This window comes from Perca flavescens, chromosome 13 (genome assembly GCF_004354835.1).
Source record: "Perca flavescens isolate YP-PL-M2 chromosome 13, PFLA_1.0, whole genome shotgun sequence".
NCBI lineage: Eukaryota > Metazoa > Chordata > Actinopteri > Perciformes > Percidae > Perca > Perca flavescens.
Genome location: NC_041343.1, coordinates 21,245,483 through 21,272,035, shown reverse-complemented (window position 1 = coordinate 21,272,035; position 26,553 = coordinate 21,245,483). Strand labels below are relative to the sequence as shown.

The 26,553-nt window shown below is 39.9% G+C and overlaps 2 protein-coding genes across 7 annotated transcripts in view; one reads left to right on the top strand and one right to left on the bottom strand.

Annotated features, from left to right (window-relative positions):
• Positions 1-288: 288 nt before the first annotated feature.
• LOC114566759 (putative fibroblast growth factor 1) lies at positions 289-5,119 on the bottom strand. Of its 6 annotated transcripts, none has more exons than XM_028595468.1 (4): positions 5,007-5,119; positions 3,170-3,441; positions 2,614-2,717; positions 289-2,242 (listed from the first exon to the last, which is right to left on the bottom strand). In XM_028595468.1, exons 2-4 carry the CDS (start codon positions 3,423-3,425, stop codon positions 2,057-2,059), a joined length of 546 nt encoding a protein of 181 aa, XP_028451269.1. In that variant the 5' UTR covers positions 3,426-3,441; positions 5,007-5,119; the 3' UTR covers positions 289-2,056. The 6 variants fall into 6 exon arrangements, with proteins under 6 accessions (XP_028451269.1, XP_028451267.1, XP_028451271.1 ...); XM_028595466.1 differs by having other exon boundaries at positions 3,170-3,386; XM_028595470.1 differs by lacking the exon at positions 5,007-5,119 and adding an exon at positions 4,466-4,578 and having other exon boundaries at positions 3,170-3,386.
• Positions 5,120-10,218: 5,099 nt separating this feature from the next.
• LOC114566590 (rho GTPase-activating protein 26) overlaps positions 10,219-26,553 on the top strand; it is a 97,349-nt gene continuing 81,014 nt past the window's right edge. Inside the window, exon 1 of the mRNA XM_028595162.1 lies at positions 10,219-10,949. Coding sequence (XP_028450963.1) covers positions 10,796-10,949 — 154 coding nt within the window. The 5' untranslated portion in view covers positions 10,219-10,795. The remainder of the gene's footprint in view (positions 10,950-26,553) is intronic.

Genomic DNA, 26,553 nt, shown 5'->3' with positions numbered 1-26,553 from the left:
GCGAAAAACCACTGAACCTAAAGCAATGATGCCATCTTGTGGCCAAACCTAATCATTTAGGCTGTTTATGTCATGAGGAATGTGTCTCTGGTAAACACCTATAAGAGCTTAATTTGTTAATAAAAACACAATGTTTACAGGCAATGTCAGACACACACACACACACACACACACACACACAAACATGCAGCAAGCTCATTATCAACCGATGTATTGGACACTTTAAACTTCAAAAATATGTATGTACACTTATACACTTTTATGTTTTAGGAAGAACCACATTCATAGTTACAGCAAATCAAACATACTATTTATTTTTATGGATAATAATGCAGCGTTTCATACATTTAAGTACACTTAATACAATATGTATTACTTTGTAAAAAGATGATCACATTACCTTTTTTCTCCTTCAGTATGTATGTATAAATTATTTCAAATATGTCCATTGCAGTTTTCAGCAAAATTTAATTTTACTAGCAATAAAACTTTATAAATAAATATTCACAATAGTATTTTATCCTAGTAGCAGTATTACAGTAACATGTGTTTCAACTAAAGTATGTTTACAGAGATATCTGTGGGGTTGTGAAGCTGAGCCATTTTGCTTAGTGAAAGGAAACATTTTGTGACTTTTGTGGTCCAGAATAGAATGGTCAATATTTGGTCCATCATTGCCTCAACCAATCCACAATTGAGCTTTTGGTGTCACCAAGATATCAATAATAACCTCACATTACTGAAACAAGTACTGTCAGCTGACCTAGGCACATAATTACAACACAATTATACAATCATACAATTTTTTTCACTTTTGTCAGGCTAACCCTACAAGGGTGCTGATTTTCAAAACAGTTTCAAATTTTTGTCTGTTTTTTTGCAGTTGTCTGCTTTCATTAAATGGCCCTTTAAGGGACCAGTGTGTAGGATTTAGGGGGATATATTGGCAGAAATGGAATATATTAGTCATATTTATGTTTTCATTAGTGTATAATCACCTGAAACTAAGAATTGTGTTTTCGTTAGCATAGAATGAGCCCTTCATATCTATATGGAGATATGAAGTGGGTCCTCTTCCACAGAGCCCGCCATGTTGCACCATAATGTTTCTACAGTATCCCAGAAAGGACAAACCAAACACTGGCTCTAAAAAAGGCCTTTCATGTTTTTACATTACCTGAAGGCCACTATAAGTTCTACTACAGGCTTGAAAAGCAAGGGGTGAGGGAAAGGGTATTCAGTTGGTTGCAATCTGCAAACTCACAGCTAGATGCCAAAAAATCCTACACACTGGTCCTTAAAATTCCTAACATTTCACAAAGAACACAAGTAATTACAAAAACAGGCATCAAACAGGCTTGAGCAGAGTAAAAGTAGATATTAATAAGATCATCAGTCATTCAAAAGTCAGCATAGATCCACCTCACCATTCCATCCTGAAGTACTGTTAAGCAGGGCATTGAAATACTTATAATACTACTATTATTCCCTTCACTGTAGACTTTGTTTGCTTGAGTTTGAATTCAATGCCAGATGGTCGGCTCTTTTATGTTTACTGCCTGGTTGGTTTCTTTTGTGCCAGACGTGATCAATTGTAAAACTATTTATGTGTAAAAGCGGCCTGTTCCTGTCTTCCAGCAGTGGTATTTCATACTAGGGTTCAAAGTGAACGGCCATTTATCAAGGCTGACATGCACTCATACTGCACACATTTTCTGTCTGCAGTGAGAGGGTGTATATGTGATTATAGGCAAAAAGCAGTCTGGATATGTCCCTGTGATGATCATATACAGTATAAGCTGCTTACATGAGCTGGAATCACATATTCATTGCATTAACAAGAGGAATGAAAAAACATGTAGGGTATTAACATTGAAACAGAGCTTGAACTAACAGCAAAAACAGCACTATGTGTTTGCCTCAGGCTATACCACACTGTTGTAGTGATTTTAAGTGACCTTTAAATGTGATACTTTGACCGGCGTAAAAATTGCACTATTAATGTGCATTTAAAGACTTCAGTGAGCGTATCCACGGTTCCTGGTGCCGTCTTGGTTTACATGTTGCCCGCAGGCCTTGGCAGGAAAAAGATGGCCTTCTGACCCTGGTGGGTGTCTGGTCCTGCTTTGGGTTGGCCGTTCCTCTTCAGCCCCACATACCAGTTGTACTTCTGAGAGCAATATGTGTTGTAGTGGTTTTCTTCATACTTCTCCAGAAAGTAACACTCATCATTGAGTGCTTGCTAAGACACGAAAACCAAAGGTGGTAGAAAAGAGAACAGCAGATGCTAGTCTGTTACATGCTGATTAATAGAAATACGAATCAACATGCATCTGTGGCTTATGTTGCTCATCTGTTTTATTTGTGTCAATGACAAATTATTGCTGCACCTGGTCAGCCTTTGGCACTGGGATTTTCCAGTGTTTTGAGGTTGTGGAAAATATCCCAGGCTATTACAAAACTTTAAACTTATACTGAAAGGTTCTATGTGATTTGGCGAAAAGTAGCCCCAATGAAACGTCTCCTCAAACTATTAGGTAGGTCTAACGTTTAACCTTTTCATTTAAAATGACGTTTACTTTACAGCGGCAACAATTTTGTGCAAAAACTCACTGATCCGTAGAGGTGTCCCTTTTTGTTCATGGCCAGGTACCTTCCTGTCATCTCGCCCTTGATGACCACCACTCCTACGCTCACAGCCTTCAGCCTCAGGATGTCTGCAACACAAAATGACACTGTTCAACATAACCCTTTTTTGTTTCCTTTCCAAGGATAAACTTACTTAAACACAATGTATCCATAATGTTTCTCGTGAAATAAATATTTGCCCAGCATTTTTAAGGGAACATAGTAAGCCATGTCATCTGAATGTGTACACAGGGTAAGCGAGCACTTCTGTTTACAGACCCAAATGACTGTGCAGCTTTACCAGGAGTGCTACGATTTAATACCCTGCTCAAAAGGAATTTAACAGTTCATTCAAGTTTATATTTATATGGTTTTTGTTTACCTCTTATGTTTTATCAGTCCAGAATTTGCTCAGCTTTATTTGAATCTTTTTCTATGTTATAGCCAAAAGACTCTCCTCCATATCTTTTAGTTTGCCCTGATTCAGAGACACAACAACCAATCACACATCGAAAAAAAAAAAAAAAAAGTCCTTCCTCACCATAAGGGTCATTTTCCTGCCTGCCACCACTCACAGTTCCATCTGATAAAATCCTCAGGTGATATGCTCCGTTCTGGCTGTACAGTCTGGTCAGTGTCCGGTGCTCCTGCCTAGACAGGTCCAGAGACGCAGGTCCGATTGGCAGCACTGTGATGTCTCCCTCAGACATCCAACAGAGAGTTTGAGGCTTGGACGAAGCAGAGTGATGTCCCTGTGTCTGCAACGACAGAGGAGATCCACTGCGTTCACTGTTCATGTCACCTGGACTGTGTCTGAGACACAAGAGAAAACAGGAAGAGGACAACGCCGCCTTCATGATGTGATTACGGGAAATGCTTGCCTTCCCTGACTCCCTAAATCACTTTCTCCCTCTCACAGTTTCTCTCGGTCAACCTTTTAAAGCACTCTTTTTTTCATGAAGTGAAGAAACCAGCCAGGGAATCAAATGTGGATGGACTTCAAGCAGAGCCGCCACATGATCAAACTTGTTTTCTGACTGAACATCACTTCTTTCTTCTTTCTTTGTGAAAATATTTTCCAGATGGCAGTGATCTAACTTTCACCTGAAATCAGTGCAAGGCCAGACAATAAAATAAGCAGCATGTGGACACGGCAGAGGCCAGAGAAATTTGCGTTAATGGTTTTACTCCCTGCTGGAAATGTTGCAAGTGCCAGTAATAGTCTTTCAGAATATGCAACAGTTTACACATGACTTTGTAAGCCACGAATAGAACACAAGAGCCCCTTTCCTCACATTGTTTTTTTTTTAGGCAAATACTTTGTATTATCACCCTGCATTCAGTTGGTGACTACATTTTAACAGTCAAACAAATCTCAAGCAGCCAAGCACTTTATATCTTTCCCCTTGAGGAACAGGGATCCAACCAGCCCTGTCTGTCTGTCTGTCTTACCCTTGAACTGTCTGCTTCCTCAAAAACGTATCCAAAAAAACAATTAAGCCCATTTAAAGTCACAATGTTAGTGTAATCTCAATATCCTGAAGGGTAGAGATCCCAGAGCAGCAGTGGCAGTTATAAAGTCTGTATTGTCAAATGAAAAAAGTAGTACAGAAGCAGTGAAGGACCCAGCCAGCAGTGGTACTGTACAACTCTGGTCAATGTATCATTTATAGTCAGAGGTAGAGAGTAACTGCAACAGAGCCAGGCTCTAGCCCCCATCTGGAATTTCTTAAAAAGGTATAAGAAACAGAGGGAGTAAGAGGGGAATGAGAGAGGGAGAAGGAAAGCGAAAGACAGAGCAGTACAAAGCCACAAGAGCAATGTAAGGCCTACCCACTTACAGACGTTGTTTCCTGAGAACAGGACCTGGAGAAGAATGTTGTGTTGCGGGATATGAGAGGTTAGTTTGTGTCCACAGGGACCTTCGTACAGAGCTGTTGGTGGGAATGACGTCGGTGGCCGAGTCAGAGTGCCGATGCGTGGGAGGATAGATTGAACTTTTGTGTATATTTGGGTTGGGGGAAGATTGCTCTACTTATCATCACCTTCAACTAAGTGCTGCTGGGTATAAAGTATTGTTGATTCATGGACATGTCATTAAAGGTCAAGGGAATATATAGGCCCATATGCAGTTTAAAAAACAAAAAGAGTTGATGGATGCTGCTTGGCTAACGTTCATCCTTAACATGCACAAACATACACTCACACAAGTCAGATCAACTGAATTAACTTATCAAAAAAGTATCAGTATCAACTTGCCTTCCTGTCATCATAGATCAACATCCGTAATTAGTAAATCAGCAGAGGTGATGACCGTACTAGCCAACTACATTCCCACACAAACAAGGCTCCTCTTATCCAGTGAGTCAGTCACCTACCTGTGAGAAAGTCATGTAACAGTTCCCCTGATGAGCTATCATGTCCTTTTTTTCGTCTATTTTCTTTTGTGCCAAACTTTCTTCCTCTTTTCTCCGCCAGGCAAGTCGCCGGACTTTAGAGACTTACGTGTGTCTTATGTCTGTATTTGTACCCCCTCCTCACCTCACCACCCTTGTGACGTCAGAGGACTCATTTTAACAGGCCAACGTCAGGTCTAAAATTACCACACTAGAATAGAGAGAGAGAGAGAGAGAGAGAGAGAGAGAGAGAGAGAGAGAGAGAAAGAGGGAGAGAGTGGGAGAGCGAGTGAGTGAGCGAGTGAGTGAGTGAGTGAGTGAGCGAGTGAGTGAGTGAGTGAGAGAGAGAGAAGCAAGCGTCTAGGCAATGTGATTCAGCCAGAGCTGGAAATGAGCAGGGCTGCCTGTCTGACTGAGCGCTGATACATTCTTAAAGCAGTGTCCTCCTGGAGACACTGGTGAGCAACACAACATAAACATTTATTATAAACGCCACAAAGAGGATGTCTTCAGTTTCCAGAATCAATCTTACACAATGCCAGTACCTCTGCCGTCTCTGCTTAGATGCTCAGCAAAGTGGTACAGTGCGGAGGACAGTTAGGTCACATTACAGCATTACAGGACTTGCTTCACATTCCTGCAAAGTAAAAATATATAGTCATCAAAAAAAAATAAAAAAATACATTTGACAAAAATATAAATGTTCTCAATTCATACATGCAGGTACTGCCATAAGAGGCATGAGATGGAAGGGGATGGTGTTTGATTTCACATTAAATACTTTTAGTTTTGTAAGTGGGGCCCCAACAGGAGTAAGCAAACGGGAACTTTGACACTCTTTCTATTTAGTTTCTGTCTGTATACAAAGATACTGGACTGGATTCAGACTTTCATTCACATCACACTCAAACAGCTGCTGATAAGAAAAAAGCTAGAGAGATAGCAGTATTAATGTACACAGAAAGAGAAACAAACAAACAAACATATTATTGTGATCACAGAATCACTTTAACTCTTATGGAAGACAAATGATGGTAGTGGTTTATAATTCAGAATTTTGCAGGACACACCAAAAGCACTCCCCAAAGCCCCATCATCTACAACGTGATAACTTCAAAGTGAATGCACTCAGCTGAAAAATATATATTTAGATATGCACTGTGGGGTGTAGACATTTCTCAAATGATGGAAATGGCTTCTCAGGAAACAGCAATCTCTGTATCTATTTTTGCACACTTTCACTGTCTGTCTCGCACTCGCACGACAATAAACAGCATGGTGTGCAGGGCAGGCTGGGTGAATTATTCACAGTAGTTGCCTCGCCTTTGTCTTCTTCTAATGGATACTTCAAGCTCTGTCTAATTCATTCATATAATACATCTGCATTTCAGAAAAACACTCCGTATTTGTAAGTTGTAAGACTGTGTAGAGAATATGCAGCAAAAAAAGAGTACACTGCCAAAAACTGGAGAGCCTGACCTACTTTTCTCCCACCTGTTTAGTGCTGAGCTGCTTAGGCCTTTTGGAAAGAGCTGTGTTACCTGTCTAAACCAGGAGGTGGCAGAATAGGTCAACTATCACAATCAGAAAATCTGCTTGGCTGCCTTTTGTTGTACCACAATTGATCATAAAAACTGAAAAGTGTAAAGTTCCAATGACACTTTAGTTGGCTATAGTTCCCTTTGCACGGTACGTGAAAATAATCTGTCGTTATTTATTTTACCTTTGTTAGGGAGCTGCGAGACCCTCTCTATTAGATTGAAAAAACACATTTAGATGATGCTGTATACACACACACACACACACACACACACACACATCATGTTTATGATGAAATCATGTTTATTTTAGTTCTGGTGATATTTTAACAATAATTTTCTTCTCAATAGTTGACATAGTATCCCCATACTTTGAAAGTGTTTGACGTTGTGTTTGGATCCGCCTGATGAATTTGAGTCACTCTACACTCCTTTTAGCACGGTTTTGCTCTCCTCAACTCCTGAGGGAAATATATGGTTCTTTAAGTGCTAAATGCTATCACTGTGTTCAGCAGCTAGTCTCCAACTTCACATGTCTATAATTTGGTGCTGCGCAGGTAGTGTTAAGTGGCTTTCATCAGAGCTTTTCCACTACACAATGAGCTGAAAAGACACTGAAAAGCTCCATAAAGCTGAGGAGAACTGCAGTCTGGTGCTAACTCTCTGTGGCATATATCTGACTCCTTTCACATACACATATTAATTTGATCCATTGTTATTATTGAAACATGCTCTAAATGTACTTACACACAAATACACAGGAATCCACTCTGAATATTTAAAGACATATTACTCATACAATTATTGTACTCATTGCAGTGGCAGGATATTGTGCTCTGAAATTAGTTTTTATCAGTCCTGTTTTTTCACTGCCAACTGACTCTTCCTATGGGCAGAAGGACATCCTCTGACTCACCATATGAAGCACTTCTGGCTGAGAATATGACACAAGTGGGTCTCTGGTTTCACTGTCCTCCTGTTGAAAGAGGAAAGAAGGACTATGAGGAGCTTGTAAAAGGGAACCTCTTGAACCAGTCCCAACACTAGCAGTTGCTTTAAAGCTGCAGATCTATATTTTAGATTCTAGTCAAGATTCCAAGGTTTCCTAAATGCCAGTTTAAAGTCCAAGCAAATATGTAGAAAATGTTGGAATATGCAGGCATACTTTTCTCCCATTTCATATAAAGATGGCTTTTGAGTGCACTGCAACATTTATAGAATATAGCTTGCTGTAATAAATTTAAGATTGTACAATGTGGGAATTTGTTTTCTGACTTTAAGGGGGCTTCAGTTGAAAGTTGAGGAGGATATTGAAGTTATGAAGGGCTGTCATTTGCCTAATGTTTCTAAAGAGGAAATGGAAACATGCATACATATTTTTATCTGTCGATAATAAGGTTACCGTTCTCTCAACAGGAAGCTTTCTTTGGGAGGTTGATGCAGAGGATGAAATTAGAGAGGGGCAATAAAAATCTAGTTAACAGCATCTTGATGACCATAAAGCATCTTAGCAGTGATATTGATTTAAGCCACCATCTTTAAATACATTCAGTGATGCTAATGTGAATGGAATTTTTTTTAACTTAACCAATCTCCAATGTCAAAGGATAACCTGTGTTCTGTTTCAGATGAATGATGTCATAATGAAACTTTGGGCTTAACCAATTGATATAGGTTGCTATTCTTTAAGGTGTCTCATATTGTTTTATTCTAATTTTGTAAGAACCACGATCACTTTTTTATAGTGAGTATTTTCATTTACAATATCTGACAATAAACAGGCCATGATTTCCTGTAAATGGCTATCTCTGTACACCACACTGTGACAGATGGAGAAATGAGCAGGCGGCCAGTCGCTGTGCTGTGCTTTGGCAGAGGAAATAGCGTGCCTAAATCTGAGCTGTTTTCACACAATAACCACAAACCGTGCATGTGTCAATGGCATGCATGTAATGCTAAAACATGCCATCATTCGACATCGAAGCGACTACAATATGCAGTCAATACATTTTAGGTTAGTCTGAAGCAGATTCAGTGGGCTTGGAGGCTATTTGTCCTACAGGTTTATTTATTAGTTTGTCTTCTTGGAGAATTTAACATGTAGAGGAAAACATAAGTTGTTTGTGGCTTTCCTATCCCATCACAAGTCAAAGAAGTCACTAAAAGTTGCCCATACAATGTGTTGCTGTGCACCGTTCCGCCAACACAGGGCGCCAGAGAGTGATGCTAGCTTTAATCCAAGGCAACACAGAAATTCCCTGCTCTGGCTAAAATGACATCAGCTTCTCCTCCCAGCCCGCTGCATGCAAAGATTGTGTATGCTTGGTGAGACGGCCCTGCAGGCCCTCTAACTCTACTACCTTCTAACTGTGCTTCCATTACTTCCCTCACATTATAAAATGACATTAAATGCTTAAACTGGTTATGTTGTTAGCTTGACTGACTGATGTCTGCAGTCCAACTTTTTTGATTGTCAACTTCAGCTCCACCAAGATTACAATCATAGCTGCACACAAATGTGTGACATGCTTGTATCTGAAGTATTATTGTTTGGAAAAGACATTATTACTCTCTCGGCTGACTAGGGTTGTATAGGATGATTTTTGTAGTGGTTTTTCACTGGTCTCTCCTGAATGCAAACACTCATATTATTATTATGCCTATTATTATTTCCTGAATTTATAAATTAATTAGAATTACCTGAGTGCACCCGACGTGTGCACAATAGATTCTGGGATACTGAGAGCTGTAAAAGATTAATTGTGCAATGTCATCCCCAACATGGCCTTGGGGATGGCAATGTTGGTCTGTCGGTCAGTCCTCTGCTTCTGTCTAGACCAAACAACTATTGGATGGCCATGAAATCTTGTACAGACATTCATGGTCCCCAGAGGATGAATCCCTCTGACTTTGGTGGTCCTCACTACGAGACTGATATTTTTGGTTTATATCTCCAAAGCTTTGCCTTGTTGTGAACTTGCAAAAGATCATGTTTGGATAGATTCTAATGACTTTGTTAATCTGCTGACTTGTCAAAAATTCAATTTGTCCAATCTAGTTTATGACCATAGCTTAGAAATCTAGATGCACCCTAGCGGCAGTAAATTTAATTTGATGTGGGTCTGGCTTGTCAGGCTATTATGACCATATAGCCCATGCAAAGTAATAACATTCATGTGAGCCACAGGTTAATAATCTATTTCCTGCAAAACATCAGCATGTTGGCATGGTCATTGTGAGGGTGTTAGCATGCTGATGTTAGCATGTAGGCTACACCCTCACAGAGCTGCTAGCATGGCTGTAGATTTTTCTAGTTTTCTAGGCTACAAGTGCTACGTCATTTGGAGGAACCTTTGGAATGAGACAATGATGAGTTGTGTCCTTAACAAAGTCTGAATTGAACTGAATGCCTATAGTTGAAATGCAACCTTTGAAGACTGCAGCACCTGCTGGGATGCAGCAACACAAACTCTTTCCAGGAACAGCATTTCGAGAAACAGGATCAAAGTGAGCCCTCTTCGCTATTTTCAACATCTCTGTTGTAGAGTAGCTTACCACACACCCGCCCCCCAGGGGGGGGTCAGCTCTCCAGCCCGGCCATCTCATTGGCCGAGAGAGACGTCTATCAGGAGATCATCCGCGTCTGGGTAGGTTGATGACGGTCTGCAGTGCTGAGCTGAACGGGGCAGTGCAGATAGCAGCGCATTTAAAACCGCCCAGGGAAGACACCGCATTTACGAGGCTAGTTTTGTTTTTTTTGCTTCCTCCCTCCCTCCCTCCTCGCCCCGGGTTGACTCTGTCCGGTCCACAATGAGTTGATCGAGAAGTAAGCAACACCGGTTTACCTGAGGAAGTCATTTTTTTTTAACCCCACCAGACACTTAGATAGCGATAGTCTGCTGTGACTTTTATTTCATTTCATTGGATTCCGTGTCGGACTGCTGCTGCTGTTGCTGCCATGCTGAAAGAAATAGGGGGACTCTTGCTTTTGTCAACTCTAGAGTTTGCCTTTTGAATTGAAAGAAAAGCAAGGTTATGTAGGTAGGCATTGCTGTCGGGTACATCACCGCCCCGTTGTTTACATGTTGTTATTGGATTTTCCATCATTTCCAGCAGCAGCAGTAGTAGCCTAGTAGTAGCTCAGGGTTTCCTCTCTTCTCCTCCTCTTGTTCCTCCTCCGTCTTCTGTTTGGAACTTTTTTGCCGGGTCGTCCAGGTTGTGGAGAAGAAGAAGATGGGACTACCTGCTCTGGAGTTCAGTGACTGCTACCTGGACAGCCCGCAGTTCAGGGAGAGACTCAAGTCCCACGAGCTGGAGCTGGACAAGACCAACAAGTTCATCAAGGAGCTGATTAAAGACGGCAAAGCTCTGATCCTGGCTTTGAAAAGTAAGTGTAACGTCAGGTGTGTGTGTGTGTTCGTTGACTGACATTTCATTCGTGCTGTGTCCACATTGACACCATATTGGTGCATGTGGTTTTGTCAGAATGAGTCACAGAAGGCTTGAGATGCCTTCAGGTGTATGTGAAAGAGACTTCGCTGGAAGTCCTATCTCGGTCACATTGGCATCGCATCTGCGTGTGCGTTACTGATAAAGCACATTTCAGAAGTTAAGAGGCAACGCTGGTGAATTTGAGTGAGCCCTGAAGCTGTCAGCACATTTGTTCCCATCAGCTTACATTATAGGGCATTTAGAGGGAGTGTGTAGTCAGTGTATGTTTTACTCACACCGTATTGTGTTAAAGGCTGTGATGCTGGTTAATGCTGATAAGGGGGTTTAACTACTTTGTCCATCCTATAAAATAACTGTTATAACTGACAGCACTTCCAGATTGCTGCCTGATAGTGAACATGCACAAAGAGACAGTCTGGTATGGTTGCAGCTGCCTGGACTCAACCTCTCTGCTTTTGGTGCAGACAAGCTGGTAGCAGTGCACCACAATAGATTTGTATTTGTTATGTCAATTTTTACCTCCCCAGTAATTATTAGCAACATACTATTCTCGCATTGCCAGACCTACTTTCACAGCGCTGCGGAGGAGGGTCTGGCGAGTCCACACAGCATTCCGGATTGGGAGAAAAACGTGCTCTGGTTTATTGGTATTTCTTTAAACCAATCCCAATCGTCATGGGCGTCGCTAAGCGCCGTACGGAGCAACGGCGCCTCTGGCCTCTAGCCTCGGGAAGGAACTTGTTTTGGTGGAACATGTGTACGTTCAAAAGTTGTTTTAGTCGTACAACAGAAAACTCCGATTGGACAGATAGTCTAGCTAGCTGTCTGGATTTACCCTGCAGAGATCTGAGGAGCAGTTAACCAAAGTCCTCTTAAAATGACCGGAGTTTAAAATGCCAACACAAAGGAAGCCCAAGGCAACGGATATCCAACCTAAACTAGTGAAATCTGGCGGAATTTCCGTCGGCAACGTAGCAATCCCGGAAGTGGAATGTCGTAGATCTATACTAGCAACATACATAGGACAGGTTATCTGGATAGAGGAGGAGTTTGCCTTTTCCATCAGGGAAGACTCACTCTCCAGCTTTCATCTTATGTGCTTCTTGGTTGAATCCTTGGACAATGCCTAGGGAGTTCATTAAAGCAACTAGTCTAGAAGGGAGGTCAGTCATTGTCATCACTTGAGGATTGCCAAAAAGCTCCATCCCGATGAAGAGGAACAGATCCTTGTATGACTGATTCACAGCAGCATACTGGACTTAAGTTGAATTTTCAGAATCCGCTTTATGGGCCAATTATGTTTACATGGAATATGACTCCAGTTTCTAGTTGCTCTCAATGTAGGCCTGCTAAACACAGTTCCAAGAATTATGTTCAGGAAGGAACAAACCTAAACGTATAATTTATGTGCCACCAAGCAGGAATAAAAATGTACACGAAATATACATTTAATGGCAGGGTTTGTTGCTTTGAATTGACTTTGTGTTATCCAGAAAAACTCTTAAAGGAGAATTCCGGTCAATTTCAACACGTAGCTCTGTTGTTTGTAAATTTGGAGTGACGAAAAACGAAAACAATCCTCCATATCCTCCTGCTAACGTTAGCACTAGAGCTGGGCGATATGGAGAAAATCAAATATCACGATATTTTGGACCAAATACCTCAATATCGATACCACAACAATATTGTAGTGTTGGCTATTGGTGCTTTCACAAAATATTTACACAATTAGATTTTTGAAAAATAATCCTCAGTAATGGAGATCTTATAACTAAGTGGGTAAAGGCAAATAATATAACCGTTACAACAGTCTGGTAAGTTGAGAAAATGACGTAACTTTACTGTAATGGAGCTTTAAAACCAGGAGAAGACAACACTTATGCCATATTACGATATAACGATATCCAAAATCTAAGACGATATCTAGTCTCATATCACGATATCGATATGATATCTATATATTTCCCAGCTAGCACAGTTAGCACCCAGGAGGCTGAAACCAGGCAAGTTTCAAACGTGCTTTTAGCCTCTTAACATGTTCGAAATGTCATTACAAGTGCCTACCCATGTGAAGTGATTCCTTCTGAGTGAACACAGTGAATCTGACTGCACTAGATGCATAAAATGTGTGCTAATTCAGCTCTGTTTAGTTCTGGTGTTGAGACGGCAAGACGAGTGCTTTGGGACGGTCTACAAAGTACAACACCGAAAAGAGATACAAAAATATTTTAAAAATAGGCATATGCTTATTTTTTAAAAGTAAGTGCTGTAGTACAACTAGCAGGAGTCAAGTTATAATTGAGGTAAATTTGGAGACACTACCTTATTTAATCATTAAATTAATAAATATGTATATCGGTGTTGTACTTTTGTCCCTAAGCACTCATCTTGCCATCTTTCTCAACACCAGAACTAAACAGAGCTGAATTGGCACACATTTTATGCATTTCTTTCACATATAGTGCAGTCAGATTCACTGTGTTCACTTGGAAGGAATCACTTCACATGGGTAGGCACTTGTAATGACATTTCGAACATGTTAAGAGGCTAAAAGCACGTTTGAAACTTTCAGCCTCAACACGGTGTAGACAAACACCGATTGTTTTTCGTTTTTCTCGCTACTGACAGCACTCCAAATTTACAAAAGGAGCTACGTGTTGAAATCGACCGGAATTGTCCTTATCTCTTCACCTTTGCAGTAACAAAACTGGCAGGTGTTTCCACTCTATTTGTTAAATGTGTGTTTAGTTCGCATGGTGCAAGGCTGTACATGCACACTCCTGATACTCTAGATACTATTATTTGTTTTGGTGTATATAGTGTATTATTCACACTGCTCATAGCCAGATAGACAAATCCTGGAAAGTCCAGTCGGTTATCCTGAACGTTCCACCCTTGTGTTATCGGCTGTACCTTTTTTAAAACAAACTGCCCAGCTCTCTTGTCACCACAAAGCTCGGTCAGCTGATGCGTGGCTATAAAGACAATTCTGCTTTTGTTCATTGGTGAGATCTAGAAATCAAACAGCATGGCCTGACTCGCTGCAGTTGGGATGAGAGTGAGAGTCATTTGCTTGTTCTGTGCCATTGTAGCAGGGTGCTGCCTAACAAAGAACAAGTCAGCAGATTTTCCTAGTTAATCTATTTAAAACTGTACTACACCGTATTGTTGGCCTTTACTGGCACATGAGATGAAGCAGTTGCAAAAGGTCTTTTCTAACAGCACTTTGAAGTTCTCCATGCAGCTGCACTGTAAATCTTTTCTGCTGCATCTTTCAACACATCTCGACACCCTCTGACTAGTATTCAGAGGATGTGTGACTGTCCTGGGAAGCCACTCATATTTTGTTAGTTATTAATTGCTGCTGGAGGAGGAGCCCCAATGTCTCCTGACCGCTTTGACATGTGGTTTTATTTAAATTTAACCACGCATTTTACCAGAGAAGGACAGAACGGTCCGTGTACGTTTTTTTTTTTCTTCCGTTTGAATATCTACATTAAAAGAGAGACCGGCTGGCCACGTGACCCGGAAGTAATAGTAAATAAAGCCTATAAAAATAAAATCCGAGCTTTTAGAACGGTCATAATATGCAGCACTAACGTTATACCAGTGTAACGTTAGAAGAAAATAAATCAATCAATAAATAGGCTTGTATAAACCTGGACCGAAAGAAATATGTTAGCAACAGTAGTTTATTCCAGTGATTTAATATCGTGCCTATCCACGTACACATCACCAGTCACGTTTAATGAGCGCATGCATTGGTTCAATACAGTTGGTAATAGTTAACCTAGAACTTATTGTGTGTGCAGAGTTGTTACTGTTGGCACTATATTATATAATTAAATTAATATTTAATGTGGTTTCCACCGTAATGGACCAAACTGTTCCCCCTTTCTACCAGCAGTGTATGAAGGTAAATGGTGCAAAAGGTGAGAGCTTGTAGAATACAATGTGAGAACTTGCAGAACAAAAAATTCTGAACTATGTTAAAATTTGCACTTGTAAAAAATATTCACACACGTGATCTGAATTGGAAGTCGCAGAAAAAATATTCACAAATGTGTAGATTGATATTTGCATGAACACAATGACAGCTGCAAACTTGTAATGCAACATTTACTCGTGTACTTTATTTCTTTTTACTCAGGTTCATTTTCCATCACAACCACAACTCAGTGATTACAACCTCTCGAATCTGTCACTGCAACTTCACATATGTGCTCATCTGCGCCTCGACTTTTGCAACACTTACTTACGATACATTTGGTGCAAAACTAATTTGTAACTGGACTGTGGCTGTGGAGCTCTGAGCCAACGGAACGATGAAAGCAGGGTTTCTATCGCCAGATGAGTGACAACTCTGTCCGGCTTAAGAGCTAGCATGGAAGCTTAGTGGAATAGCAAGCTAGCGTTAACCAACTAACCAACCAGCCTGCTTCTAAATAAATACCTTTTTATTATCTTAACACTTTTTAACAGTCAAACTGAAACACTGGCGGTGAGCTCCAGGTCCTGCAGCCGCAGACGGACCGTCATCAGTGGGGATCGGCCAGCAGAGCAACGTTACTATTATCGCCAGAAAGCTTCGCTGCCGACCTCGACCTGCAGTCGGAGCTCCAGCGGGACACGGTGATCCCCGCACCCGGTAGCTTTTTATTTAAACGTAATTTACAAAGCGATCATATCGCACTGAAAGCTAAATATTTTGTCACTAGCAACCTACACCTGTCCTCTGTCAAATACAGTTGCATTTTTAGCTTTGAACAAAACCGTTCAGGAATTATTACAGCAAAAGTGGGGCGTTTCATTCGTGCCTCCTGGTCGGGACGATTGAAACAGCATGGGGGGACGAATGAAACATACAATTTAAGCCATATAAACTTCCCACAACTTCAATATTTTACAACATATCATGAATGGTACTCCCAAAAGGTGTTATTTTAGATAGATTGTTGCTGGGCTATTACGCCTTTGTGAATATATCTTAACAACTCATTGCCGTCACCTATAGCGCGTTTTTTGAAATATCATGCACTGTGGATGATTCTGCCATTTTTATAGCTAGAACAGTACGTTTTCCCATTTATATCATGTTTCTATTGTGGAAAATGTCGTTTCACTAGGTTTTTACGTGGGTTAGGTCACTGCACATCCAAATAAGACTTATAACAACTTTTGGGAGTACCAATCATGATATGTAGTAAAATATTGAAGTTGTGGGAAGTTTATATGGCTTAAAGGTGCAATATGTAATATTGTATGTAATACTGGCAGCTAGCGGTTAAAATAGTTACTGCACTACCAATTCAAAATACTGGAGAGTCGTCTCCCCCGCCCCCTCCTGCCCAGACTCGAAGTTCACGGAGGTTGCCAGGCTGAGACCGCAGCATTCACAACAATGTTGCTAGACGCTTTTCTCACATAGCCAGACATTACTCCACAGCACAGCGGAGTAGCTAACGGTAGATGCTAGTCTCACATAGCCAGACATTACTCCACAGCACAGCAGAGTAGCTAACGTTAGATGCTAGTCTCACATAGCCAGACATTACTCCACAGCACAGCAGAGTAGCTAACGGTAGATGCTGGCTATATTGACAGTCATAAAAGCCCGTGCTCACGCGGAGCTCTGTAACCAACTGACAGACACACTTTTTCGGCTTAAAATTACAGTATGAACCGCTAAAAACCCAACAACCTCACTGTCCTCTCCACACGCCAGTCAGGCACACTTCCTCGGCTTAGAATTACAATAAGAAAAGCTAAAAATACCACTACCTTGCCGACGGAACACACTTCATTGGCTTAGAATTACGGCAACAATCGCTAAACACACTGCAAACTCACAGTCCTCTCTTTCTGATTTACAGCCCCCCTCTCGTGGTTTAAAATAACTCACCGGCCCATATTGCAAAAAAGTAATAAATGTTAATGGTTGAGATAAAACTGAAGTTTGTCATGCATTTATTTATTTCAACACTGCACGTTTACAAGTAAATCCTAGTATTTTAAATTTGCGATTAATTGTGATTTAATCACAGCCCATGACTGTGATGAACTTGATTACACTTTTAATCAATTGACAGCAGTACAAATATATATTATTTAAATATAATACAAAATGTAATAATTTTTGAAACCACACATCCCAATCTGTTTTGTCTTTAACAACTGAATCACTTACATTTACTGTATCATATTGTATATCAATATGAAATGACATACATATAGCCCATGTCATTTTATATTGACATATACACTTAGTTTGTTGGGTACAGAAACAGATGATGAGAAAGAGATGAGTTTCTGTTATTTAGCCAACCCTCATTGATGAGGATGTGGTGGACATAATAATAGGACCATCTGTCTGTATAACTGCAATACTGTTCAACAGCAACCCAAACTGCAGCCCCAAAATGACCATACAGTTGAATCAACACCTCTCTACATTTGAACCTTTATGAAAGTAAAATGTATTGCAGGACTGTTGTATCAGGCTGGATTAGTTTTAGCTAAGTGTACCTAAAAAAAACTATACTAAGTGTGTTTCCACATTGCCCTTCCCTTGACTGTACAGCACATTTCTAATAATAATCAGTTGACACTAAGAGGAAATATAACAATAAATGTTACTAAACATTGATTACTAAACATTGATTACAAATAACCTATCTGAATATAAACACAAATAAAAAGGTCCTCACTTTTGCATATATGAAAAAAACCCTACACTGATACTGATGTATCTTTTTATAAGCTAGTTTCTTCAGTTGTTTTTCAAGTCAGACATTTTGACATCACATCGGCATTAGTGTAAATAAAGGAAGTTTCACCCAGAGATCACTGGGTGAGATCACCCCTATTGCAAATTAACAGCAGCTCTTTGTGGTTGTCAAACTGGTTTACGGATATGTAGCAATACACACACACACACACACACACACACACACACACACACACACACACACACACACACACTGTTTCAGTATAGACTTTGAAAACCACAAAGTCTCCCTTGAATAAGTACTTTTGAGACCCACACAAACTAAGTAGCTGATGCATACATACATACATACATACATACATTAGGGGTGGGGGAAAAAATCGATACAGCATAGTATCGGGATATTTTCCGTGGCAATATATCAATACACAGACGCCAAGTATCGATCTGGTATTATATCTGTGTTGGTCAGTTTGTCTGCTTGACAATCCCCATTTTGCAGCAACAAAATTGAAGTGAGATGAACAAACAGAGAAATGTATCTTTTTAGATACAACAAATGTTGACAAAATCTCCTTTTGGGGACATCATTTGAAAATGGGAAAAATTTGAAGTTGGAAAAAAGGTAATAAATTACGATAAACAGCAGAATATTGCGATATGTTTAAAATCGCAATAATATTGTATCGTGACATAAGTATCGTGGGGCCTCTGGTGATTCCCACCCCTAACATGCATACATACAACATGGACACAAATGTGTGTGTGTGTTAGCCAGATGTCATTTAAGGGCAGATCTAGCTTGTGAATTACGGAGCCTGTAGAAATGTTTGATTCTCTGCTCCACCTCTATCATGACACAGCTCAATCCGTTAAACAAACCCTAATTGCCAGCTTGGCATTCACTGGGGCTGTGAGAGGAAATGAGACACTGTGTTTTGACAGTTTATGTGACACAGACACATGATGTTGCCATGTTTTCAACTAAAAATGTAAAGAGCAACAGAGTTATTTTGAAGTTGATGTCACTTGGCTCAGGAGAGTATGTTGCCGGTCGTCTGTTTAATGTGTCTGAGTGGGACACCAGATCTTTTTCTTTACTATCCCCATCCTCACTATGTAATGTGGCAGAAATTTCATAAAGCATTGTGTAAAATTACCAACCAGATCTGTTTTGTGTTGCAGTCACTCAAACGCCCCCGTAGCTTTCCAGAAATTAAATCATTAATTTCAAATAAGCATGGATAAATGGATTTGGAGGTACTATTGTTAGAGGTACTATATATTATCACTTTCAAATGTTCTGTGTTATTTTTTATCTGTATTATCCTATGTTTCAGTTTAGCTTTTTGTAATTCATTTAAAAAAATATCAGAATCAGCTTCAGTTCAACCAAAAAGTGACTGACAGACAATCTGTCAGTCGGTAGATAATTTACTCACAAAAACAATTGAACCATCAGTGATTGCAGTAATGAAACAAAGCTAGAACCTGTATCTATACATATCCAATGGCCATTAACCGCTTGGAGTCTCAGGGCTCAGCTGTTATGGACTAGTTTTTCACAATGAGGTCATCGTCCGCTGCACTGACAGCGCTGTTTCCTGGAGTTAGGGATGTTTTAGTCTGAGAGTCATTGTACCATTAAGACTGACATGTAATAATCAAATTCACACACACACACACACACACACACACACACACACACACATATACACACACACACACTTGTTACAGTGAAAGCGTGACATATCATTCTGTCATGTAGGTTATTTTTCTTACCCATTAAATAGAGCTTTTAGGGCCCGGAGGGCTGAAACATGAGCGAGCACAGCTGGTTGGTTAGATTCCCCTGTTAGTGTTGGCTGTGTGTGTATGTGTGGTTTCATATTTGTGCATGTATGATGTAAATATGGATATAGTACATTCCTTATGTAGAGTGGTATTTATGTGGCCTAGTGACCCCTTTGCACACTATATATCTTCTGAGCTTCAACGAGCTGATGATATGATGCTAACTGATGGAGGGTTAACATGTCAGGATGACCGATACACTTTACGGTGATATAGAGACATACAGAGACAAGAAAAGGAAAACTAGGTGGGCTATAACATCATTTGTCAAAATGTTTTGAAACATACTATCTCAACTTTTCACCAAAAGTTATACTAGATGATTTCTCATATATAAGAAATCATATATATGTATGTATGTATGTGTGTGTATGTATGTGTGTGTATATATATGTATGTGTATATATATATATATATATATATATATATATATGTATATATATATATATATATATATATATATATATATATATATATATATATATATATATATATATATATATATATATATATATATATATATATATATATATATATATATATATATATATATATATATATATATATATATATATATATATATATATATATATATATATGTATATGTGTGTGTGTGTGTGTGTGTATGTATGTATGTATGTATGTTATTTTCGATTTTTTTAAGGAATTATATACAGGTTTATTTGAGCAGAAAAACAAAGTGAACTTGAAATTGTTTCAATCTATCAGAAGCTAGGGCTTGACGTGGAAGTTGGTCTCTGGTTTAATTTGGACATAAAGGGTTTGGCTGAACCGTAACATTTTCAGCGACTATTTTAGCCCTACATAATTGTCCTGATTTAACCAATAAAACAATTGACAAATAGTTGATGCCTTAACTTTTAAAAACATAGTCCAAAACTAAAATTACTCTCCAAGAACCACTGCTATATGGAAACGACCAGAGGCTTTACCCTAAAAGCACACACATATTGTTCAGGCATGTGTGCTCCATTGCATGCGGCCTGTTACTGGTTAAGAACAGCCCTCCACCCATTAGCACTGTCTTAATAATGGCTTCGTTTTCAGGCATTTACTCTGGCTTCAAATTGAACCATTAACTGCCCCTAGCAACCTCACAAACAAGCTGCGGGCTATGAGAGCTTGTTAATGTCCCAGAGAAGGAGAAGGAATTCCCTGCGATATCGCGCACTGTTCAAATCCATATCTGTCTCCATCTTCTTCTCTCTTTACCTTCTGTCTTTGTTTTCCTGCAGCCACCCACTGTGCTGTTGGTGAGTAATAAGAAGGGTAATAGCAGTCATTCCTTGACATTTCCTCAACTGTCAACTGTGCTGACAGATGAGGGTCACACACACACAACTGCACACCACACCATAACTAATTCTCAATTATGGCAGATGAAGGGAGTGAACCCTCTTTTAAAAAGGCCCAGAGCAAAGGAAGAGTATGTGCATAGGGGCAAAAGAAAGAGAAAAAGAGTGTGCGTGAGAGGGGGTGTCGTTGTCTTTTACAGTGGTGTTTAAAAGCCGACATGGCCTTATTTTCTACCCGCCTATAGAGGAGCAGAGCAATGTAGGTTGTGGAGAGGAGAGGAGGGGAAGGGTAGAGGATGGAGGAGAGAAACGAGAATCAGGGAGAGAAAAGCGAGACGGGGTGTCACTGTCTGAAGGCATGCCTCTGCAGACACATAGGCACAAAGAGGAGAGAAGGGTGTGTGTTATATGTTTTTATGTATGCAACATATTGTCTGCAGTTATTAATATTCTGTAATTGTGTGTGTGTGTGTGGGTTGTGTGTGTGTTTGTGCGTGTGTGTGCGCAGCACAGTGGGGGTTGGGGGTCTAGCTGTGACGTAGCGTGGAGGAGAAGGAAATTAGGGCACGACTCAGCCCAGCTCTGGTGCTATTGTTGCCTCGCTTTTGTCAGGGCAGACTGTCTCACACACGCACGCACGCACGCACACACACACACTCTGACTCTTAACATTATACTAGATCAAAATTACATATATTTGTCCTAAAAAAAATAAGGAGCACCATGCACATTCAGCATTTTGCAACAGAACACATTGTTCTTTCTGGTGTAACTGATCATTTTTAGCAGAACACTGGATTTTTGTAAGAATAAAAGACTAAACAACTTAAAATTTGCCTCAAGACAGTTTGACATTGGCAGCCACACACTGCAACTCCTTATGCATAGGATGGTGCTTCAGAGTAAAGCCTTGACTAATAATTATTTGCATACTAAATTTGCATGTTTTCCTCGTGTCTGCACGGACATCAACCCATGTGGTATCTTTTCAGTCTGTGGTTACAAAATGTCAGTAAGTTGGGATCAAGGTGTATTGTTGTTGCACATTAGCATGTTGCATTATACATGAACAAATGAACTTCTTTAGATTTTCAGAGTAACAGTGGGATTATGGGAAAACTCCTTATGTTTCATCAACAGATTGTTTTCATTAAGTACAGTTGTATGTTGCCTAGTACATCTAGAATTAAAAAGCTAATTATCAGGGTCATACATCTGGTCATCTATTGTATTTGTACTGCACATCTAAGCAAACAGATTTATGGCACATGTATATACACATATACAAAGATCCTCTATAGTAAAGAGATTGATTTCAACCAGCGCCAATGGTATGAAACGGTACACACTTCCTGTCTCTTAAAGGGGCGTGACCTCGTTTGAATGTGTAGTGAACGTTGTGTGAATGAATGAAAAGTTGTATTTGAATAATTTATTATGTTCTTTTGCTAACGTTAGATATTTACACAGGTACAAATACATATTTAGCATCATGGTGATTAGTTTTGTAAGGGCGTTCATGAGCTGACGTTAGCTTCTCTGTGTTGCCAGATCTCGCGAGAGTTTGGTCCTGAGACAGAAACAGGTCTCAAACAAAGTTAATTTTCTCCTGATGTGTTACTTTGGTGACTATGGGGCAAAATAATCGCTCATAATCTGTGTTCACGTTCACGTCGCCCGTTGGAATCAATACAAATAGACGTGTCTCCTAAAGAGGCGTGGATGTAGCGGAGCCCATGTGACACCTATACAGGAAACTACTGTTTAGTTTACTACTGTACTAGTTTCATTAGTTGAACCTTTGATGTGGATTATTGGCCTTGGACTCTAGCTTTACTGAAGCTGGTAAATATTTTAGCTTGGGGGCTTATTGTGTTACACTACCCAGCAATGATACAGTGTCTCAGGCCCTCGATGCACTGTGGTATTACTCGCTTGTGTGTTTTCTCTCACAACAATATGGGACTTATTTTGCTGGTGTGCCACCTCCACTATTGGCCCTAAAGAATGTTTCATACGCAGATGTAACAAGATGACCTATTTCCCTTTTTTCTAGGCAGGTGTTGCCATTCAGAAGTGTTACGTGGAACCCCTTATCCATAGTTTCCTCTGGTTCTGTCTTTAGGCAGTCTTCAAAGAAGAACAGCTTTGTCCCCCCCTTCCGTATCCATTCCTTTTATACAGAACAGCGGGGTAGAATAACGGCGCAACATGCCCATCTTGAACAGGCTGTGTGAAAGGCGCTATAATTTGATTGCGTATTAAATGTACAGCATGATTTTGGACAGAGGCAAGAGAGAGGAATGTAGATTTACAAAAAATATTTAGGAATGTAACATTTGTGAGATTTACTGGGTTGAATAGAAATTGTTCAATCAGAGGAACTGAAAGAGGAACTGCAAAAGAAATACGTTTGTATTCTCGTGGCACATTTATAAATACACTAGAGTTAAGACTTAATTATAATTCAAAATGTTTTAAGAGTACATGAAACTGTAAAAAAGGAAGTGGGATTCAAGCATAAACCAGTATACACCAGTTTTACATCAGTTTTTGACTATTTGAAACGCTTCAGCACCATCACATCACCATCAGTGAGGGAATTGCTCGTCTCACACTTGCAGTAAGTTAATTGCAGAGCTGTAAGCGCATCTGTGTCGGTGTACCTTACATAGATGACTCATGCTGTATATCTGCTCGGCCGCAAAGTTACAGTTCTGTTTTAAAGAGAACGCTGAGACAATTTCAATTTCTCTCATGCTGCTCATTATTGAAATAGAAATCGGTGGTTTCTTGTACAGTGACGTTTCTACAGAAGCACTTTGACCAATATACACCTACAGTATAACAAAGTTGTTTTGTTGCACTGGCCTCAATCAAGTAGCGTTACAGCGCCAAGTGTGATAATTATGTCATGTTGCCGCATCATTATCTTAACTTGTCCAGGTGTAGCTTCACAATCGAGGCTGTCATTCTTTTAAAGATCACCTCCAGACTTATTTTAAGACGTATCAGAATGTTTGATTAGCATTGTTTTTGCATAAAAAAGTTCAGTTACCTTGTTTTCGATATCTTATAGGTCTGTAATTTGATCTTGTTTCTCCATTTTAAATTATGTTTTTATGTTTGAAACGGTCTTAATTATACTGCTGCCTGTCTTATTCCTGGTTAAATAAAGGTTAATATAAAAAAAAACACAATAGTAAAAAATCTTAAAATTACAGCTGCTCCTTCCCCCGACAACATGCCTCGTATTTCACTGAAAAGTTTTTTTTGTACAAACAAGTCCTAAACTGAGGTTTAAGGTGAGCACAGAAAAACGTCCTCTGTTCAGCAGATGGATGTGAAAACAGTTCCCTAGTGTCAAACTCTGCACATACAGTACATCATTTTGAACGGTGAAGGTCAAACATTCAAGTATGACGTAACAATGAGCGAAACACATTTCGAGTGGAGGGGGACTTTTTAGGAGAAGCCATGGTTGTGTGCGTGGAAAAATGAAATCCCTGGTTAGCTAAATGAATTGGTTAAAGGTATTAATGAGTTGTACATGCGTATTGACGTAATAATGCGAAATGTAACGATGTGAATTGTAGAAAAACAAGAAAGGAGTTTGAGGTGTGTGTGTGTCTGTGTGTGTCTGTGTGTGTCTGTGTGTGTCTGTGTGTGTCTGTGTGTGTCTGTGTGTGTCTGTGTGTGTCTGTATCTTAAGGTCATTTGCAACTCTATCCTGGCTGCACCTTGTTCCACCTGACTGAGTGTACTTTGTAACTTTGCAGCTGCACATAAGAAATGCCCATCTTAACGAGTTCCAGTGATGTATTCATAAACCGAGCTCAGTCCTAACTGGTTCCTTTTCTTAAAAGAAATGAAGCAGTCTGCCATTGAGGTGAGATAATGTCTCTTGTAATCCAATGAAAACCAACTTGAATTCAAGAATGTTCTCGACTTGAGCGTCAGTTTCTTCTTACTGCTGCAGCTGTCAGGCTTTTTCTCCCTTAAAGATGGAAATGGTTCTGTTAAACTTGGAAAAATGGGATTGATTTTAGAAAAACCTCGCTCCAAGAGTGAATTTGACGCTTGGGGACAAGCACAGTTTTGCTGACTACACATGAATTTGATTACATTACTCTACTCTTAAGATCATAAAGCACCAGGAGTGAAGCAGGAAGAGAGGAGGGGAAAGTGAATTCTGAAGGAATGCTCTTTAACTTTCTGCACACGGCTACCTGATCACTGCTGTTTGCTCATAAAAGCAGACCGCTGAGCTTTTCACAGCTGCTCAAAAACTGGCTTTTACTGCAGGTGGTTATGGACACAAATTGTTTAATTGGAGCTGTTTAAACAGCAGATGGAAGGTGGTGAATTACCATACTGTACCTGACACCCCACCCTCGTCCTCCTGCACGACAAACGAACAGCAGCATGACGGAGCTTTTGTGTCAAGTGTGTGTTTCACTTGAAAATGTATGACAAAGGTAGACACAGAGAATGGCTGTTATTATCTTTTTCAAGAAGCAGAATTTTACAGTCAAATGGCAGCTAATGCCAGATAAAAGATAAAAAGGTTTTTCCATGTACGTTTAACGTCTATGTCTGGACTCATTTTACTGAGAATTTGATTAAAATAGGGCTTTAGGAAATGTTTTGTAACGGGCTTATATCGATATCGTGATAGGATACAACATATGACATAAGTGTTGTCTTTTCCTGGTTTTAAAGGCTGCGTTACAGTAAAGTGATGTACTTTTCTGAACTTACCAGACTGTTCTAGCTGTTCTATTATTTGCCTTTACCCACTTAGACATTATGTCCACATTACTGATGATTATTTATCTAAAATCTAAGTGTGAAGATATTTTGTTAAAGCACCAATTGTCAACCCTAGAATATTGCCGCAATATCGATATTGAGGTATTTGGTCAGGAATATCGTGATATCGGATTTTCTCCATATCGGCCAGCCCTAGTTCATCATGTGTTTGGTGTCTCTGTAGATCTGACCTATGGCACTTTTCTTTCTTTTTGGTTTAGGGGCAATAAGCCGTATTTTCAGTGTCACACCTGACAGGGTGTTGTGCTGGATGTTGTTACTGTCCATAAAGTGTCACAAGATCTGAATTACTTTGTTTTGTGGAATTTTATGATGGTTAAAGCGAATAAAATGCTTGAATGTAATATTGCCCAAACAGGAAGCTACTGAGTAAGGTTAATTCTTGTATACCATGGGAATGAAATGCAAGTTTTCTTTCTTTCTAACCTACATGGAGAAGAAACGCCAGTGGAAGACAGGGAGATACGTATATCTGAACCTCCTTAGTAAGTGAAGTATATCTTCAGCTCTGGGTTTCTCATAACTCCTTGGCCTGCAGTGTTGAGCAGTCAGTCCCAAATTCAAGACGCGTGTGATAATGAACTAGAAAATCTCAGCCCGCGGTGGAGTAAAGGTGTGGCTCTGAGTCGCTACCCTTGGAAAAGAAACCTTAGGCCACTGTAGAACTTGCTTAGGCCACACACACACACACACACACACACACACACACACACACACACACACATGCTGATACATGTTGATAAAAGAGCTATTTTCCTCCCACATCAAAGCTCTTAAGGTGAGTCAGAGCAAAAGGAGAAGAGCCAGTG

Coding starts and splice junctions, on each gene's coding strand:
- LOC114566759 (XM_028595463.1), bottom strand. CDS start 3,485: ATGAAGGCGGCGTTGTCCTCTTCCTGTTTTCTCTTGTGTCTCAGACAC. Junction 2,718..3,169: donor GCAGGAAAATGACCCTTATG/GTGAGGAAGGAC, acceptor TTTGTGTTGCAG/ACATCCTGAGGCTGAAGGCT. Junction 2,243..2,613: donor AGGGACACCTCTACGGATCA/GTGAGTTTTTGC, acceptor TTCGTGTCTTAG/CAAGCACTCAATGATGAGTG.